Source organism: Chelon labrosus, assembly GCF_963514085.1.
Source record: "Chelon labrosus genome assembly, chromosome: 2".
NCBI classification, from domain to species: Eukaryota; Metazoa; Chordata; class Actinopteri; order Mugiliformes; family Mugilidae; genus Chelon; species Chelon labrosus.
In genome coordinates this window covers 15,795,436-15,811,071 of record NC_140338.1, presented here as the reverse complement: position 1 = coordinate 15,811,071, position 15,636 = coordinate 15,795,436, and the positions used below count along the sequence as shown (strand labels likewise).

The 15,636-nt window shown below is 41.3% G+C and overlaps 2 protein-coding genes across 7 annotated transcripts in view; one reads left to right on the top strand and one right to left on the bottom strand.

Annotated features, from left to right (window-relative positions):
* The window catches only part of lrba (LPS-responsive vesicle trafficking, beach and anchor containing), a 182,029-nt gene that overhangs the window by 63,201 nt on the left and 103,192 nt on the right, over positions 1–15,636 (bottom strand). For 3 of the 6 annotated variants that reach the window (XM_084565451.1, XM_084565452.1, XM_084565453.1), the window contains exons 37-40: positions 15,498–15,622; positions 15,154–15,168; positions 10,997–11,140; positions 9,042–9,178 (exon numbers count right to left, since the gene is read on the bottom strand). In XM_084565451.1, coding sequence (XP_084421577.1) covers positions 9,042–9,178; positions 10,997–11,140; positions 15,154–15,168; positions 15,498–15,622 — 421 coding nt within the window. The remainder of the gene's footprint in view (positions 1–9,041; positions 9,179–10,996; positions 11,141–15,153; positions 15,169–15,497; positions 15,623–15,636) is intronic. The other 3 variants (XM_084565454.1, XM_084565455.1, XM_084565456.1) reach the window with 1 other exon arrangement.
* Positions 6,298–7,913, top strand: mab21l2 (mab-21-like 2). Its single transcript, XM_084565503.1, has one exon. It carries the CDS (start codon positions 6,663–6,665, stop codon positions 7,740–7,742), a length of 1,080 nt encoding a protein of 359 aa, XP_084421629.1. The 5' UTR covers positions 6,298–6,662; the 3' UTR covers positions 7,743–7,913.

Genomic DNA, 15,636 nt, shown 5'->3' with positions numbered 1-15,636 from the left:
TAAACACATATGCCAGTCTGGAACAGTGTTAAGGTTCAACCAACACAAATCATAAAAACAAACAGAAAAGATTTTGACTTCAGCCCACATAAAATTTTGTACAAAAAGTCAGATAATGGGCAAATCCCAAATGATGATTAATATCAATGTAATGGTTACAAATGGTAATACAGAAAACGGAAGAGTCTCTAATTCAGGTTCTCCAAAGATTTCCAGTCCATTGTTCTGCAAGTTTTCTTCCATCACTCTTAAACACTCCACATTTGGCCAGGGCACCGCTGACCTCATCCCCTCCGAGTGAGGACACAAAAGGGCTGAAACAACTGTATCACATGTGGTTTGAGACTCTACCAGATACAATTGGTTTAATGTGAACGCTGAGTAAGAGAAATACGTAGTGATAACAGTAAACTAGTTAAAGACTGGGGAAGAGAAATACACCTCAGGAAGGTTTAAAACTTAATTTGGCCTTATCTCCTCTAATTGGCTTAAATCACTATAAATAGTTTGCACATGACTTTATGTTGAGCAGCACCCAATGCTCAGAGAGTGACTCGACATAAACAATAAGGTGAAACGAGAGGAAACGTATTTTAATATTTATAATTTTCTGATGACCAGATGCCTAAGTGAGCCGCAGGGGGAAATGATGCTTCAGGTGTTGGGGGTTCAAATACAAGGACAAATCCAAGAGTTTGTGATATTAACAACTCTGTCTCTGGGAAGGAAACAGTGCATGTCTGTAGTCACTGTACCTAGAGAGCACGGAGGCGCAAATGGTGAAAGAGCGAAGAGGGGGTAAAGAAAGAGAAAGAAGGTCATCCTAACCCATCACTCCACCAGTTGTTGCTGTGGTGTGGCTGAGCGATTTATTGACCATCTCAGGATGCTCTCTGTCAGAGTGGACGAATAGAGTGGAACAGCATGACAGAGAGGAGGATTCAAGGAGGGAAGGAGACCGATATGAATGAGTGAGAGTGAGGAGATCCGTTTCCTTGGGCTCATTGATAATGACATACCTGCTTGGGCTGTCCGTTAGTCCTATAGCACACACTACTTAGGCTCTAACTGGAAAATCAATAGGCTCCTCTCTCAGAGACCTCTGGCTGCCATGCCTCTTCGTGATTGGCAGCTCCAGCCGAAGGTCGTCCCTGGCGACCATGAGGGTTTGGCGGAGCGAGCAGCGGGAGGGGGGAGTGGTGTAGTCCCAGCAGTTTGACACTTTAGGGAGAGCTTAACGATATGGGACCGGTTGCTACATAACACCAGGGTGGTTTTCTATGACTGAGTGACCATCCATTCATCCACTCGGACCAACCCCGGGCAGCCGTCACCACCCCGCTAATTAGAGTAACCAATGTCTTCTCAGCGTGGGGTTTCATCACTGCATAGTCCAAGGGTGGACGCTGACCTTTAGGATAAATTTATTGGTACTCTTTCAAATGACATTTCTATCTGGCTTTTTGGCAGGAACTTTCTATGAACACGGTGCGCATCTCCACGGGATAGAGGAATAACAACACAGTTAAACTTTAGTTAACGGGGGCGTCATATGAGGCACACAAGGCTTGTTACTTAGAGCTCAGATTTTAATATTTATATTTATTTTTTCACCCACTAGACCTGTGATAAATTAATTTGCTTTCCTTTTACATATCGCGTATAGCTTCCAGCAGCATACATATACTAACAGTATAAAGTACAAACAATGTTAATTTTGACAGTAACGCCTTGTTGCAGTCACAGTATTCGAGTTGTCTAACCTGGATCTGAAGATGTCAAATGCTACTTCCTTTTGAAATTAAGCAAAAGTCATAAATGGACAGTAAAAAAAAAATAATTAAAAAGATTTATTATTTAGTATCTGTTTTTCAGTATGGTGCTGGCATGTCTTACACCACATTTGTTTGGGTTTTTTTATTTTTCAGCTTTAAGCAGCCTTTTCATTTCCGGTGTATAGTGGATTGCATAAAAAAAAACCTACACAAAACACAAAAAGTGACTTAATTAAATGTGCGGGTCAGCATTTTTAAGTATACATTTGGGATTTTTGCAGTATGAATACACTTCATACTCAAAGCACGGTTAATATTAACTAATTGTTTACCATTAGGTCACTGAAAGATTCTGTAATAAACTCAAATTGCACTGGGGAGATAAGGCAGGGTTACAAATATCACCCAATCAGATTTTATTTTTCAGATATTTCCTTTCGCCAATCAACGGGGAGTAGAACGAATCCCACTTCCTCGTACATGCAATATTAACGGTCTCCAGGAGCGGCTCTGCAACAATAACTCCACATGCAATATTGATGGCTTGTGTCTAAACACAGAGAGGGAGCGCTGCTAGACACACACACATGCACACACTCGCACAGGCACAGGCAAACACACATCTGCTCCGTGACTTCATCAGTTCTGCTATCTGCCGAGCAGATGCGGAGCCCTGCCAGGCAATTAGTTGCCTGCGATGATTTTCTTTGAGCCCTCTCCGGAGCTAGCAGCTGGGTCCATCCGGGGTTTGGGAGACGGCGGCGAAACGTGTGAACAAGAGCGTCGGGAATCGTCTTTCTTTAGGTCACATGCGTGCGGGTGTTTGTGAAGTCTGTGTGCACATGTGTCCAAAAAAAGGGAAAGGAAAAGGGCATTTTCTAAAAAGTTCTTATTATTCACTTTAGCGCAAAGCACAAGTCTTTCCTTGTATTTATTGTATGTACAGTAGATACTGGCAGGTTGAGATTTACGATTCAACAAGTAGATGAACCACATGATCATTGAAATTGTATTTTACAAACATGTAATGACATGTATTAAACAATATCCTCATTTAAGAAACCAAATATTCTTCCAAGACTAATGATGTCTCTGTGGTAATTGTAAACTAAGGTATAAAAATAGAGTAGTGTGCACAAGCTTGAGAGAGCGAGAGAAGACAAATAAATCTGTGGTAACAAAAAAAAATTAAAAAAATAGATGAGACAGAGAAGGGACAGAAGTGGAGGAAAAAAAAGAAATGAGGCGGTGAGGTTACTCATCAGCTGGCAGAGATTTACACAGCCATGGACACTGTTGTGCTCATGAGGGGATCACTGTGAGTCACACAGGCTCAGATCAAAGAGCTGTTTGACGGGCTCCTGATCTTTTCTCCAGTCAATATAAACCAGGGGGAAACTTTGGGAACCACAGACGATCCTTAATGTTTTCAGGAGATATACAGACGAACGGAAGATCGAGTGAGTGAGAATTAGTTGGCTTTCGTCATTAGATTTATACATGCATACATACCCGTACAAGGGCACTGAAAATGGGAGCAAAAGAAGAGGAGATGAAACTAAAGAAAAGGCTGTAGTGTCCTGACTCTGCTTCTGTTTTCCACCATAACACTGTGGTCGTCACACAAGGTAAATCCTCCCTTTTGGAGTTTTGCCTGACCTCTGTGCAACAATTGCCAACATATAAGTAAAGAAAAATCCAATCCACAGCATTCACTCCATTTAGCATCGTCATAAAAAAATAAAATACAAAAAAAAAAAAACAACACACAGATGCTCGGTAACATGTGATGTGATAAGCCAGCCGGAGCGCATTCATAATATCTTCACCCTGGTGTGACTTTGTGTCGCCATATATTTCATTAAGCAACAGTTAACGTGTCCCCTCATAATATTTGGACACTTGCTCTCCAAGTAGTGTCGATTAATCTCTCCGGAGCCAGGAGCTTGATAATAAACAGTCGCCCCGAATTCAAACAGTCAGGCATTTTTTCTCACTTATTTCATCTTTTTCTGAATTCCAAAGCCACATTAGGACCGCTCCGCTCTACGCTGGGCGGAAAGAATGCCAACTCTCAGTTTAGTATTTTTTCTATTAGCGTTTCACAATAAATCAGAGCTCTTAAGCCCGCTGTTGTTGTCCTACCATAGCCTCTTGTTATTGTAGTAGTACTTGGAAAGAATATCCAAACAGACTTAGTGTGTTCGTTTAGCAGCAGGAAAATCAAATGCCATGACTCACCATCAACGTTTCGCTTCCAATGTTTTCTTGGTGAGAACTAATCCGGCTCTAAACCTCGCCACTGAAACGACGGTAGGTATCCTCTGACGACAAGTCCTGCTAAGCCCTAGTGAATAAAAACTTGAATCGTAATAGTTAATCAAGAATGACTTAACAGTAAATTAAATAATATCTAATTTGTCCGATAATTGACTGCCTTTGGTCTGCATAAAACAAATGACTGTGATGCTAACTTAATTCAAATGTGTGTGTTAACACTAAACTAAAGAGCAAATGCAAAAAATTTAATTACTTGACAATCCTCAAGTTTGAGAGTGAAGTGGTGATAAAGTCCAGAGGATGTGGTAACTATGAAGAGGTGCCGGGGATCATTAATCTTAGTCTGTTTTTGAAATGTTTGTAGCTTCTTTCAGAATCCCTTGCATAGTTGGCTCCTTCATATCAGTAAATGTGCCTCTGGAGATCATTGCAAAATCAATATTCCGACTAGTAAAATTATAATGCAAAAAAAGTGTCAGGAGTTTAATATGTGCTCACATTAATCAGTTTTCCATTTTTTTTGAAATGCAATTTTTCAGTTTAAGGAAGGTTAGAGAGAAAACACTAAGTACAGAGACTGGATCTGTGCAGGCAGTTACAGAAGGCCTAGTTTTCTGCTGTCATCAGCATTTAGCAGAGACATTTCAGATGAAACATGGTCTCAGATAAAATTGTTTTCTGACAATGGTTTGTTAAAACAGCTTTATGTATAATTTAATCAGGAAAAAAAAACATATATTCAAAATGTTATTACTTAAAATTAAAGCACTCAGTTACAAAAACTATATATATATATTTTTTTTTAATTGAACAAATATGTTCAATTAACCAATCTAACGCCAGACGAGTAATAACCGCGTCCTCATCCACTGAACAGCGCGCACTCGTTGTGGGATTACAAACAGGCTGCAGCAACACTTAGACAAAATATCACATGCTGCTTTCACTGCAGGATTTCATTTTTTTCCGCCATGCTTCCATGTTCAAATGTGTCTCCTTGTCTGTGGGGGGATGTAATGGCTTCTTTAGTTCCCCAACATGAAGTCTGGGTGACAAGGGGACTTCAATTACAACCTCCTCGCAAAGACTCCTGGTTAAATTATTCAGTACGGACAAGGTTCATGGCGATAAACCCACAGGCAAATTAACGGGTGTGTGTGTGAGAGAGAGAGAGGGAGAGAAACCGCGGACACACTCCTTGCATCAGTTATTTGACTGGCTGAGTAAATAACACCGAAATGTCCAGTAAAAACTGAAATCAGCGGATTGGTTAAGAAGCTGATCCGGTGGATAAAACTTCAACTCACCGGATGATTTTTGTGGATTTAACTCGAGATCTTTAAGCTGCAGGTGCATTCAACACATTCAGTGGTGGAGATCAGGAAATATTCAACGGCATAAAATAATCTTAGTTCATAAAATATGATTAACCATATCAAAATGACAGTCTCGAATTTAAAAGAATAAAAGTGAAAACGATATGATTTTAAAGGTTACGAAGAGAGTAAATCTAACGAGAGACAAATATTGTTTTACAATTAACTTTTAATTCAATTTGCAATAAAAAATAAATTAAAAAAATGAATATGTGACCAGCTGACCATACCTCGTGTTAGATGTCTAATTCGAAAAAGGAAAAACGTAAATCCGTAAAGACAGACGCATAAGCGATAAAGATGACTTCAGTTCACTTTACTTCATTTCTATAATAAAAGCACGACACGCTGCATAAGCCGTGGATATGAATAAGTAAAACTTGCAGTCAAGATGGAAATGTCGAGCCTTTCAAACGGAAGCAAAATTAAAAGATTAAAGCCAGAGACAAAAAGAGATACAGACTTATCTGCAGAACACAAGCAGCTATAAAGTTTAAGAGTGCCGCTTTGCTTTGAAACCTCAATCCTCAAAAGGCACCGAGAGAAACTGCGCGTAAAGAGCAGCGCCTGTCTTGAATAAATGTTTGACTTTGCTCTGAGTGTGCACCGGCATTTGCCCGTATGAACCTAAAGGTTTGTGTTTTCCTGCGTCGACCTGGGAGCAGCGGACAGCCCCGCGCGTCCAGATGCTGCTGAGGAGGACTGGAGCTCTCCTGCAGAAGCGTCTGCCTCTGGCTGCTCTGATTGGCTGCCCGCACTGACAGCTCTGCACATGATTGCAGGAAGAGAAGCCCGACCCCTTTCACTCTTCTAAAGGAACCATTCATAAACTACACAAATCCAGCTCAAAGCTGAGTGCGGACGAAAAGTGAGCAGGGGCACAGAGGAGAGAATAACAGCAGGGGAGACATGAGTGGGCAGAGGCGGTGTGTTAGCCTTTAGCGTCTACAGTCCAGGACACGGATGGTAACCAAGAACCTGAATATGAATCTTCTCAGCCGTGCTGGAAGTGCTCAAGACTTGGACTGATATTTAGCAGGGCTATTACGTTGCATCCCTATCCGTTTCCTCCTCCTCACACTGACGTCCATCCGCTACAAAAGCTGAAAAAAAACTTTGATTGCACATTTTTCCTGCACTGGGAAGCAATTGCCTCTGGCTTTACCGGTAAGCATTGGATCCGTCAACTTACTGCGACTCTCCGGTGTACAGCCCGGACCTCTGCCCAAACATGATTGCGACGCAGGCAAAGCTGGTTTACCAGCTTAACAAGTATTACAACGAGAGATGCCAAGCTCGCAAAGCAGCCATTGCGAAGACTATAAGGGAGGTTTGTAAAGTGGTGTCGGATGTCCTGAAAGAGGTGGAAGTGCAGGAGCCCCGGTTTATCAGCTCCCTCAGTGAGATAGACGCGCGCTATGAGGGGATGGAGGTCATCTCCCCCAACGAGTTTGAGGTGGTGCTTTACCTCAACCAGATGGGGGTGTTCAACTTTGTGGATGACGGCTCCTTGCCCGGCTGCGCGGTCCTGAAGCTGAGCGATGGCCGTAAAAGGAGCATGTCGCTGTGGGTCGAGTTCATCACAGCATCGGGTTACCTTTCAGCCAGGAAGATCCGCTCGAGGTTTCAGACTCTGGTGGCACAAGCCGTGGATAAATGCAGCTACCGCGACGTGGTAAAGATGGTAGCCGACACCAGCGAGGTCAAACTACGGATCAGGGAGAGGTATGTGGTGCAGATCACCCCCGCGTTCAAGTGCACTGGGATTTGGCCTAGAAGCGCAGCACAGTGGCCCATGCCTCATATCCCCTGGCCAGGTCCTAACCGGGTAGCAGAAGTCAAAGCCGAGGGGTTTAACCTCCTCTCCAAAGAGTGCTACTCGTTGACGGGGAAGCAAAGCTCTGCGGAGAGCGACGCCTGGGTGCTGCAGTTCAGCGAGGCCGAGAACAGGCTGCTAATGGCGGGCTGCAGGAAGAAGTGTCTGTCCGTCCTGAAGACTCTGAGGGACCGACACCTGGAGCTGCCGGGACAGCCGCTCAACAACTACCACATGAAGACCCTGCTGCTGTACGAGTGCGAGAAACACCCGAGAGAGACCGACTGGGACGAGTCTTGCCTCGGAGACCGACTGAATGGTATCCTGCTGCAACTCATATCCTGTCTGCAGTGCCGCAGATGTCCCCACTACTTCTTGCCAAACTTGGACTTGTTTCAGGGAAAGCCTCACTCAGCCCTGGAGGCTGCTGCGAAGCAGACATGGAGACTAGCGAGGGAAATCCTCACCAACGCTAAAAGTTTGGACAAATTATAAACTGATCATCGAGACAGCACCGAGAGACTTTTTTTTTGGAGGATAAAACCTAAACACTATTCGCCAACCGAGTCTCCAAGCAATGTGAAAGTAAGAACAGTAACAAACGCAGCGAACAAAACACAAAACCCTTGTTTTTTAAAAAAAGAAAATCACGGAACAATTGGGCCACTGCCGAGAGAAAGTGAAGGTACAATTTCAAATAAATGTAAGAAATTTTAGTTGTCTTCTTTAAATGTTTTCACAAAGTGAAGAAACTTTTATTTAAATATATGCACAAAAATCGTTAAGTGAAAGAATAAAATGTAGCGTGCCAAGTTCATTTTTTTTCATTGTGACTTAAAAAAAAGAAATGTTAATAAAATGTTGCAAATTAAATTACAACTTGGCCTTGTGTTTTGACGTGTTTTGACAGCTGAGGTGACAGCTAATGCTGCTGCGTTTTATCCTGTTATTGTCTGAGGAGGAGAATCTTTAAATTTCACACGAGAAAGTCTAACCTGAAAACACCACTGGAAGAAAAAATCTAAATTTTTTTAAAAGAAGAAGAAGAACAGCAAAGTGGACTGTAGGCCGTAAGTTATTTTTAGAGTGCGTCACTGACTCAAAGGGATTTTCAAGTGAATGTAAATCAATGGAGTCGTGTTAATATATAGGCCTGAGAGCATCTCTGCTCTGTGGATTAACAGCAGCACAGACACAGGGCCTTTACCATAAAGATATATAACCTGACCTGTAACTAGATTTTTACATATTGAATCCCCATAAAATAAATAAATAAAAGAACATTTAAATACACAACTTAAGAACAAATCATTTCACAGAGTGTTCGTGAACAACAAATGCAACCACCTGTAGGTCAGCTCTCCCTTGTTGTGGACTAGTCCCATTTTTATATTATCATTATTATTTTTCTTTTAACATGAAGATTTAATAATAATTTCCAAGATTTGCTTCCACTTAAAAAAATAAACGTTGCGTGTAGTTATAATTTTCAAGGATTTAATTTTATCTCAAAAAAATGTTAAGAAAAAGAGTTGCTTAAATTAAATCTAAACATATATATATAAATATGTGGTAAATAATTTTTTTTTATTTTATTTTTTTAATTCAGTTCAAGAATATTTTCGCTTAACATGCTATTATCAGACAAACTTTCAAAGACATTACTGGCATTTTCAAATAATATTCTACATATATACAATATATTTAAATCCTTTCAGAGCCTGCGTTAATTCGAGCACGGCTTCAGTAAGTGACCAAACGAGATCGTTGGAGCTTCGAGTCCCCTTTCCTTACCTTTGGATCGATGGCCTTGAAGCTGGGCTCGTCCTCGTCCACCTCGAAGTAGAGCTCGGAGGCGGTGACGGACAGGGTGCCTTTCAGCACCACAGCCGGAGCCACGAGCTGAGCGCTGGTGCTCAGGTTTACAGGGCCTGGAGGAGACAGGCAGGCAGACAAGAAGCCGGTCAGAGAGCACGACTTCTCCGAGAGGGAGGCTTTGGAGCCCTGTGCACAGCTTGTTTCCAAAAGTCGAAGCGGAAAAAGAAACTTAAAACTGCCTCGATGGCTGCAGAGATGACTTAAAAACGCACCTTCAATCCTGGAGGATAGTTTATAAATACAGGTCGTACGCGAAATATAACAAGATTTTTTTTTCCAATAATTGTGATGTGAAACTATTATACTATCAGTGCTGCAGCTCTGACGCAAAATACTTTTATATCACAATTATTTGGGGTAAAAGAAACTGTACTTGCAAATGTGCAATTAATCGATAAGTTCAAGATCAACGTTAATGATAGGACACATATTATCATTTATATGCTCACAGTTGGTCAAATAGCACGCTAAAGGCCAAAGTAACTAAATAAATAATTAAAATGAAATTCGAAGCACAACTATCAAAACTGTCTGTCCGTCAGAACCTATTGATTGCGGGCTTTTGGGAGAAGCTGTGTGTTCATCTCTCATCAATCTTAATTTATGCCAGTATGACAATGAGAGCCCGGCTCAGGGGAGCTGTGGGTGGAAGCTCAGCTCTGCTCATGCACATATACGAGCCATTGTGTTTGCAGATGTGCGCAGCAGCAGCAGCAGCAGCAGCAGCATCGGAGCCGCGGGCCTGATTTCCCCGAGCGCCCTCATTCAAATGGATGGAATAAACAGACACACGTTCATTCCGCCGCCTCTCTCCCCAAAACCCCCACGAGGACTGACATGTTATCCGAGGGTTGAAATAACAGGGTTTTTTGTTGTTTTTTTTGTTGTTGTTGTTGTTGTCCCGAGCGCTCAAAGACATTCAATTACACCTGGAGCAGACAGCTGCTTAAGAGGAGCAGCTGAACCTCTCCAGACAACTTGCGCGCATTTTCCTCACCGTGCATATCACTTTATTAGACAGGATTCGACGTTTAATCCCATTGTCGTCCTGTTGCATTATTTTAATAGCACTCTGAGCCCCCTTTTACTGCAGCTTAGTCTGCTGGGAGCTTTCGCTGCTCAGAAAATTCCGGATTAGCCTGCAATCCGATTAGCAGACTATATTATAATATTTAATTAACGTCATTTAAATGACAGACAAATAAAAAGGGAAGACGTGCACAAGAAATAAAATGGATAAAATCAAGTCTATGGCAGTGTTATAGTTCTTATCTAACTAACAGGCTCAAGTAAAACTGATTTTCTTGAATAGGGTAATGCCCCAATTTTAGCATATGCACCATCCTGGGATAAGATCAGCTACTGGTGGATTTAAAAAAATAAAAAATGTTAAGAGTTGCTCCTCAGGTCTGTTTGTAAAGCAGGCCTCCTCTGGCAGAGACAGAAAACTGAAGATACAGTGTTTACTGTACTCTCTTAGGATAGTGGTAAATGCCGGGCACTGAAAAAGTGATGAATGGAAGGGCGTCAATGATTTAAAATTAAAAAATACAGCAATAAGTCTAAAAAAAATCTAAAATAAATAAATAAATAAAAGGAAAATATCAGAGCAAAGCCGCAACTTATTATTGGATAGTCGGCCATACTTTGCCATAGATGTAAAGGAAACCAGTGCACTCAGTAAGAGAGACCTATAAGTCACTATTCAGAGCAACTAAAATGCATGTGTATGATATTAGTAAAAAAATCTACACTGACGTTACTTCTTTATTTAGTTAGGACTGCAGGAAAAAAAAACAAAAAAACATGGGAGGGGTGAGAACGTCGCAGAGGCGGGTTTGGGAGGCGAAGATAATGAGGCACTTCTTTACCTGTGAGGTTCTCCAGGTCCTTATCCTCTAAGGACGACAGAGTGTCATCGTCTCCGTCAAGTGACGTCTCACTCTCTGAGTTCTGATTTCCGAGAGCGTGACCCCTGATGGACTGCTTCCCTTTGAGAATATCCTCCTCGGATGCTAGAAAGGGGAAATCAGTCTTTTTTAAATATTATATTTAATGCATTACATAAATTCACACACACAGAGTTATACAGAGTTCATTTAATTTCATAACGTAGGTCGACACAACAAATTTGTTTGACTTTATTTCTCAGCAGTTTGATGATGTGATCACAACAAGCCACGTTTTTTTTTTTTTCAAACTGAAACCAAGAACCTCATTCTGATTTTCAATCTAAATAAAATACAGGAATTATAAGCAACAATCAGCAACAGTGAAAAAATATATAGCTTAATGCCCTTTATACAATGTCAATAAACATAAGTTATACTCTAAAATGAGTGATCAACTTTCTTCCCCACTGATTTAGTTTAAGCCACAGCTGGTAAACAGAAAAATTAGCAACAGGAACTAAAGGTTTAAATCCAATATGGATTTTATTATATTTGTTTCCACAACTGATTACATTTATTACAATTCATAACACACAGTAATGTGAGAGTATTTAATAAACTGAGGCAGGTTATGGTTATTATTTTTTTTTTTTTTAAATATTACCTTTGCGCTACTTTAGTTTAGTCGTAGTCATAAAGTTACTGTTAGTAGTTATTTTTAGTTATTGTAGTCATAAAGTGTGTGCAGAGTGTTTATCCTCCAAAAAGACTATTTACAAAGTTGATCATCTTTGCAGCTTAACCTTGATTCAACAGTTTAGAGAAATGCTTACATGCATGGCATTTTCTTACTTGCAGAGCTACATCCAGGCAGGCAAACCAAACGTGACGGACAAAAGACACAACCCTAACCCCAAATGCATCTAACCCTTTTAAACACACATCATAACAAACACTGTTCCACACCAAGACTATCCAAACACGCTTAAACAGAATGAGGGTCTCGCACTGCCCATTCCCATTTCAACCGAACATGACTTGAAGTTCCAAAATGGATCATTTAAGCGCACCGGTAATCTGCAAACATTTAGAGATCCCTGCATTTTCCCAGACACGGGTGCACAATACAAAGGCCGTCTGGCAGGTCTCCCCCTGTTTGTAAACATAGCTGGCGATACGGCGAGAGCTTTTGCTGCTTCTGTGCATGTCTTTGCGCTCTAATCTGGCGTTCTGGTCGAAGTAACGCCGCTTCATCACCTGAGATCAATTGCACTTCCTGAGAACCCCACAGCCGCGCCGTGCAGCTAAACGCTTTGAAACAGCTAGAAGAGCGGGGCTAAAAAATCTCTTGTCATGGAAAATATGCAGCTCGCTGATATTTAGAATGGCCTTCCTGTAATTAAGCCTCCCCGGAGGATTCTTTAGTTAGCAGCACTGAAATTACTACCAGCTCCCCTAATACGTACCACATGCCATTGTATTCGCACCAAGCAAGTGGACAGGAGACTTGTCAGATGAGGTTAAAAACAGAGACATATCTGAACGTCCATGTGCTGCATGCTCAGCAAATCCCAACGTTAAGATAGTGCCAACAAGCAGCATCGAGTCTTAGTGACTCAACCGCACCTCAACACAAGTTATTAATAGCTCCTCAGTGTAATGAGTTCACTGCAACAAAAACAATGACCAGTCAGCTTGTAGTCTGTCTGTAAAAGTAGCAAGAGAAGCTACTCTGACCAAGTTTATGACACTTATCACCAGATACGTAAAAGAAATGTGGACATAAGTGACAGGCTTCGTGCTAACTTCTCAGACTTCCTGTTCCAAAAGTAGATAGTGTTTATTTTTTTCTCCTTTTAATTTGACAACCCTGAGGTTTTGGTGGTGTTGTACGTCTTGTGTCTAAGGATGTGTGTGTGTATGTGTGTGTGTGTGTGGCTGGGGAATCATGTGGAGCATGCTAACTGATGCACTTCAGATTTAGTGTGCAGCAAAGCGTGTGTGAGTAAAAAAAACTACACTAACTAAAAGTGTTTTAAATAATACTAATAGCACGAACCCAAAAATAGAAGTGCCAAAACAAATAGCAACTTAAATTCTAAACACACAATTAGCATCAATTTGTTATGATTAAATTATAGGTATCACACTGATGAATAATCCATGCGAAGAGCAAGAGTGCCACATTAACAACAAAAAAAAAAATTCTACCAGGGCACTTCAAGCTCGTCACTCGACACACACAGGGAGCAGAAATGTGCATAAATCCCAACAGGTTCCACTTTTTCCAGGACCTCGTTCTCCCCCAACCGAGGGGTTCAACTACCTGCTTATACAACTGGAGACATGCACGGTCACAGCAATTAAATTGTCAGAATTAACAAATTTGTTTTTAACGGGAGCGTAGCCAGGAGTGTGGTCATGAGGCGAGTATTGATTACCAGAACAGAGACATTAGTCTTCAGGTATTTACTCTGCCACCTCTGGTACACGGCCCAGGACCAGACCAAATCAATCCCCAGAAAAGATGGTTCTTTCCAGCCATAAATACATAACAGCCTACTCAAGCCTACTGGCAGCCGCGCGCTCTCCGGTGGAAATCATCTTGGCGCAGTATGAATGATAACAGTTGTCTATCTTAAACACGGGAATGCATGTTAAACACAGGAATGCGTGTTTCTTAAAAAAGGAAAAATAAAACGCTGTTACAATATAGCCTCAAACTAAAGATGCTATTACTTTCCCCCCGCCTTGCTTCTAATTTTCTGATCATGCGTGATATTTGTAAAGCGCTGCCCCAAGTAGCAAATGAGAGCAAATTCAGACTTGATCTCATGCTAAATATTTTCTTAGGGAGTAAGACTGCATTTTCCCCTCTGCATCTGATGAATATAATTACAGCCAGATATGACCTTTGTGCTCCGTTTGAAAACTCAGCCCCGCATTCTCATCTTGAGCCGCACTTCCGTAACAAATGTCGGGTCGACTAAAACAAGACGAAAGGTTAGATCAGAAAAAAAAGGATGCCGTCAGGCTTCAATGTCAAAGAGTTATTTTAATGATATATTCCCATAGTTTAGGCAGGCTGTATACTCTCATGAGGTAGCATACTCCTGCCACAACTGGCCGCCGGCTATTTTTACACAGACTCGACTTTGAAACCAAATGTTGTTCGCAGGGATTTCTCTTCTCCTGCCGACGATGAATATTTACAGCACATCGGCCGAATGAACAATTAAATACCAAACAAATGACCTTAATAACCAACTCGTTAAGAATTTTAAATGTATTTTCTTCTGCTTTGCTAAGAAAAAAAGGTAACGACAGAACATAAGAGTCTGTCGAGAGTAAGTCGAAGAGAAAACAAGGAGGATTTAAAAAGGAAACAAAGTAAAAAAAAAAAACTAAAAAAAAAACTCAGAGGCTTGCCGCAGGAGAACTGCGACCAGCTGGACTCTGGCCTCCTTCCCCAGCTGCCTTCATGCTGCAGCCATTACTGCAGCCCAGAGGTCTCCCAGGAATCCGGGATCCCCAACACTTATTGCTTTTAGATCATATTCTTATTGACTTCTGTCACACCTGCCATTTGTCTCTGGGAATGATATCACATTTAAAAGGACTTTTTTCATTGAGAACGTTTTTGGCCATTTTTTAAAAAATTTTTTTGTAATTGATTGTGCTTGGTTAATGTAGGCCCAGCTTGACAATGATTGCAAACCCTGGTGTGTGCTGGAGATTTGCAGAAATGAGGGATTACAGGCACTCTAGAAGAGAAATGCGAGTCGGTGTTAATGCAGGGACATATGTCATTTAGATATTTCGGTTATAAGCGGCTGCAGGGAACGTTAAGCTAAGGTTTATTGGAAATTTGCACCAGGAAAAAAAAAAACAGTGCAGAAATCAGTGGTGTTGGCTTTAGTCGTCCCTTCTGCTTTACGACGCTTCATATGTGTGTTTATAACATTAAACGCAAAGCACCAATACAATTCATTAGACCTAATGTAATTATACATCTAAAAAATACATTTAATATTGACTGCAAAAGCAAGGTATTTCTGGTAAATTATCCTGCAAGGCAAAGCATCAAATCATCTTTCATCCAAACACATAAATCTTAAAGGGGAAAAGTTACTTACCGCTGATATCAGCCACTGTTACGCAGCCAGAAAAAAAAAAGAATATATAACATTTAATATATCATGTTATTTAGTACCACTCAGTTCAAAGCTGATTTTCTGAATAAAGCAAGCTAACACTTATCAGTCCAGCTTTGCATAACGGGAGGCAGAGTATGAAATAAATTACCTGTGTGAAATTCAAATGCGGGTGCTATTTTTACTGTGTCTTGCGGTACAATAAATCTTTTATTGCAACGGGAGGACTAATTTTTATTGCCTTGTACCTGGTGCTACCACCAAGCGTGTAAGAAAGGGTGTAGAAACAACAGGCGGGGGTTTGGTGGTGAAGGGGGCTCACTGACCGTGTTCAGTCGCGGCTTTGAGCGTGGCTTCTGAGTGACTGGATCCGAAGGGGTTCCTGATGAAGCGACGTCGCCGCCTTAAATCGTCCTCCCAGTAGTCCAGGCGCCAGAACTCCCTCGGCCGGCTGCAACGAGACAG

Bases quoted from the DNA above. Each gene is read 5' to 3' on its own strand.
- mab21l2 (XM_084565503.1), top strand. From the start codon at position 6,663: ATGATTGCGACGCAGGCAAAGCTGGTTTACCAGCTTAACAAGTATTAC.